At 34.2% G+C, this 1,837-nt stretch overlaps 1 protein-coding gene across 2 annotated transcripts; it reads left to right on the top strand.

The window, feature by feature from the left end:
* The first annotated feature begins 527 nt into the window (after window positions 1-527).
* On the top strand, window positions 528-1,238 carry LOC130986099 (heavy metal-associated isoprenylated plant protein 16-like). Of its 2 annotated transcripts, none has more exons than XM_057909381.1 (3): window positions 528-637; window positions 760-838; window positions 916-1,238. In XM_057909381.1, exons 1-3 carry the CDS (start codon window positions 632-634, stop codon window positions 1,167-1,169), a joined length of 339 nt encoding a protein of 112 aa, XP_057765364.1. In that variant the 5' UTR covers window positions 528-631; the 3' UTR covers window positions 1,170-1,238. The 2 variants fall into 2 exon arrangements, with proteins under 2 accessions (XP_057765364.1, XP_057765365.1); XM_057909382.1 differs by having other exon boundaries at window positions 1,024-1,238.
* Window positions 1,239-1,837: the final 599 nt, after the last annotated feature.

Below are 1,837 nucleotides of genomic sequence, written 5' to 3' on the forward strand. Positions count from 1 at the left end.
ATTTTATTTTTCATCAGTATATGCATCTTGTTCATTAGATATACGTTTTGTTCATTAGTATTATATGTCTTATTCATTGTACTCATGTTACACGAAAAATAGGGGGTCTCACTGGAGCGCGCCCCTATATATATATATATATATATATATATATAAATCTAAACTAAAAAACATAAAATACAAAGTATATTATGACATAATTTAAGGAAAGCAACTGAAACGAGTCAGGGAGGAGAATACCCCAATATGTTAAACTCTACCTAGTGTAATTAGTTTCAGGCTTCAGCCAATAATTTTATATATATATTGACATATCATTGAAAAGTTAAACATGACGAGGGGGCTGATACTGATAGGTATGTAATAGTATTAAACAAGATACCATTTATAAAATTAATTAGCCCATTCAAACTAGATACCTAAATTAATTGTGATTTAATTGTCTTCTAGTGGGGAGGCTTGCAGCCACACAGTGAAGCCCACATGCATGTTTGTTTATTTATACAACATATGATTTAAAATTTGATATACAAAAGGATTGCAATTGGACGTTTTTCTTCCTTATAAATTGCAACAACTTTGCATCCAATCTAAAACTCCCAGAAAGAAGAACGACCAAACGTAGCCATATATGAAGGTAGGTTTTTCGATTCATAGACACATGCAGACAACTAATTATTTCATTTGCAATGATAACATATACATATATGTGTGACTAAAGTGAATCAAATTAATATATTATTCCATTTTGTACTGTAGAAAAAGATTGTGATAAATGTGCCCATGCACTGTGACAAGGCTAAGTCAAAGGCCATGAAGATTGCTGTGGCTGTACAAGGTATATATATGTGTGTGTGTGTATGAAGATATATATACATGTAATAAATATTTGTGACGATGATGATGATGATGCAGGAGTGGCGTCAGTGAGTATCGGAGCAAATGATAAGCTTGAGGTGGTAGGAGAAGAGGTGGATTCAGTGTGTTTGGTCAACTGTCTGAGGAAAAAATTTTGTTTTGCAGATATCATAAGCGTAGCAGAAGCCAAACCACAACCTCCCAAACCGCCGACGCCAACGCCAACGCCGTGCCAGCCTCCGCCATACTGCCACCCACTTTATTTAGAATGCGAATACGATCCCCCTCCTCCCAATTGCTCCATAATGTGAATTCATTTTTATATTCATAATGTCATGTATTTTGGTTGACCAGCTGAATATTAATTTTCTTTGTCTTTATGTATTACTCCCTCCGTCCACTAATTGTTGGCCTAGGAGGCAAAACACGGATTTTAAGAAAAAGTGTAGTGAGTGGAGAAATGGACCCACAAAATATATTGTTTATTAGTTGAGTGGAGAAAGGGACCCACAAAGTGTATTGTTTATTAGTTGAGTGAAGAAAAAGTGTATTGTTTATTGGGACCCACCAATTAAAAAATTATAAAGACTTACTATAAATGGGTAGGACATAAATTGGTGGACGGACCAAAAAGGAAAGTAGGCCAACAATTAGTGGACGGAGGGAGTATATTGTTTTGTGTTCATAATCATAATGGAAGTTTCAAAGTCGGTCGAGGAGGCCAAACGGTAAAATTGAGCATACCAAAACATTCTATCTTTCAACAGATCAATGATTCAAATCGCGCGTGAATAGTATTTTTGTGTGGATATTGAGTTGTAGTATTTGTTTGAATATTTCGATTAGTTGTAATAGTATGATTAATTCAAGTGTAATATACATTTTCTTGTATCTTTCAAAAAAATAATGCTAGAAGTTTCAAAGTCATTAGAATGGATATATATAATGAAGGGTGCGGTGTAAATCACTACAAGAAAAA

The sequence above is a fragment of the Salvia miltiorrhiza genome, chromosome 5 (assembly GCF_028751815.1).
Source record: "Salvia miltiorrhiza cultivar Shanhuang (shh) chromosome 5, IMPLAD_Smil_shh, whole genome shotgun sequence".
NCBI lineage: Eukaryota > Viridiplantae > Streptophyta > Magnoliopsida > Lamiales > Lamiaceae > Salvia > Salvia miltiorrhiza.